This window comes from Chiloscyllium plagiosum, unplaced genomic scaffold (genome assembly GCF_004010195.1).
Source record: "Chiloscyllium plagiosum isolate BGI_BamShark_2017 unplaced genomic scaffold, ASM401019v2 scaf_935, whole genome shotgun sequence".
In the NCBI taxonomy this organism is placed as follows: Eukaryota; Metazoa; Chordata; class Chondrichthyes; order Orectolobiformes; family Hemiscylliidae; genus Chiloscyllium; species Chiloscyllium plagiosum.
In genome coordinates this window covers 8001-9577 of record NW_025211433.1, presented here as the reverse complement: position 1 = coordinate 9577, position 1577 = coordinate 8001, and the positions used below count along the sequence as shown (strand labels likewise).

At 56.3% G+C, this 1577-nt stretch overlaps 1 protein-coding gene across 1 annotated transcript in view; it reads left to right on the top strand.

Moving 5' to 3' along the window:
* LOC122547041 (putative thiamine transporter SLC35F3) overlaps nucleotides 1–1577 on the top strand; it is a gene marked incomplete at its 3' end in the record, with an annotated part of 21391 nt that overhangs the window by 12741 nt on the left and 7073 nt on the right. The window contains exon 2 of the mRNA XM_043685637.1: nucleotides 307–604. Within this exon, the coding sequence (XP_043541572.1) occupies nucleotides 307–604 (298 nt within the window). The remainder of the gene's footprint in view (nucleotides 1–306; nucleotides 605–1577) is intronic.

The following is a 1577-nucleotide window of genomic DNA, read 5'->3' as shown; positions in this document are numbered from 1 at the left end:
TTTCCAAATACATGTACATCCTGTCCCTCAGGATTCCCTCCAACAACTTGCCCACCACAGAGGTCAGGCTCACCGGTCTATAGTTCCCTGGCTTGTCTTTACCGTCCTTCTTAAACAGTGGCACCACGTTTGCCAACCTCCAGTCTTCCGGCACCTCACCTGTGACTATCGGTGATACAAATATCTCAGCAAGAAGCCCATCAAATGTCCTTGCTTACAAGCAAAGCTTTTTGCTGTGCTTACACTGACAATAAATCAATCCTACTGACCCGGTCTCTCTTTATCTTCTCCACTATCCCGTCGAAGGCAATGATGAGATTCCGGAGGCTCTGGCACAGTTCCGCGAGGACAGCGTGGCACCCTGCTGCTGGCCTAGCCCCCTCGGCACGCTGGGGAGAGTGGCTGTGGGCCTGGCACTGGCGGTCTGCCTGGCAGGCAGCTGGGCGGGCATGACGCAACTGGCGAAGGCGGCGCTGCGGGACTTTGAGTCGCCGTTCTTGGTGGCCTGGCACTCGGCCAACTGGAACCTCCTACTCTTCCCCGGCTACTGCTCCTGCCGCCTGCTGACCTCCGGAGAGAGGGGCCTGCAGCTCAGGCAGTTCAGGTGAGGTGGTTGAGGGGGGAGGGGGGGGCAGGCCACGAGGGGTTTAGCGCAACACCAGGGAGGAGACAGGGTGACGCCGCGGGCGCTGGAAATCGGAAAAGCGAAACGGGAAATGGCTGGGGACCGTGCAGCGTCGGTGGGGAAAGGAACGCGCGTCAAGCTCTCAGGTCCAGGATCTTTGTCCATCACCAGAAGGTCAAACCTTTCAGGGCGAAGTGATGGGGCATGCTGGGAGGGAACAGAAATGGTGGATGGCATGACATGGTCCAATGTCAAAAGGGACCAACGTCAAGAGGGCATTAACAGGGGGAATCAAAAGAATTAAGGTGAGAGTGAGGGTGTTGGAGAAGGTGCTAAGTAGGTGCTGTTCAGGGATATGAAAGGAGGATGATTTATAGAATCCTTACAGTGTGGAAGCAGGCCATTCAGCGCATCGTCTCCCTCCTACTCTGAAACTCTCCTTACCCTATCCCTGTAACCCTGGCTAATCCCCCTAGCCTGGACATCCCCGGACACTACGGGGCAATTTAACACTGCCAATCCAGCCTAACCTGCGCATCTTGGGACTGTGGGAGGAAATCGGAGCACCCGGAGGGAAACTACACACCCACAGGGAGAAACAGTGGCAAACCTCCCCCAAGGTGGAAGCGAACCCGGGTCCCTGGCGCCATGAGGCAGCAGCACTGGGCTACCGTACTGCAGAGACTGAGGGGTGTGAGGCAGAGGGGAGGTCAGGGTACATGGGAGAAATGTGGTGGAGTTGAAATTGAGATATTTGGGGAGAAGGCAGGGCTGAGGGGACATGGGGGGAAAAGGGGAGATGGAGGGATTAGGGAAGAAGGTGGGATTGAGAGAGATATAGGGAAGACGTGAGATGGAAGGATGTGGGGAAAAGGTGGGATTGAGAGAGATAGAGGGAAGACGGGAGAGGGAGGGATAGGGGGAAAAGGTGGGGCTGAGGAATATGTAGAAG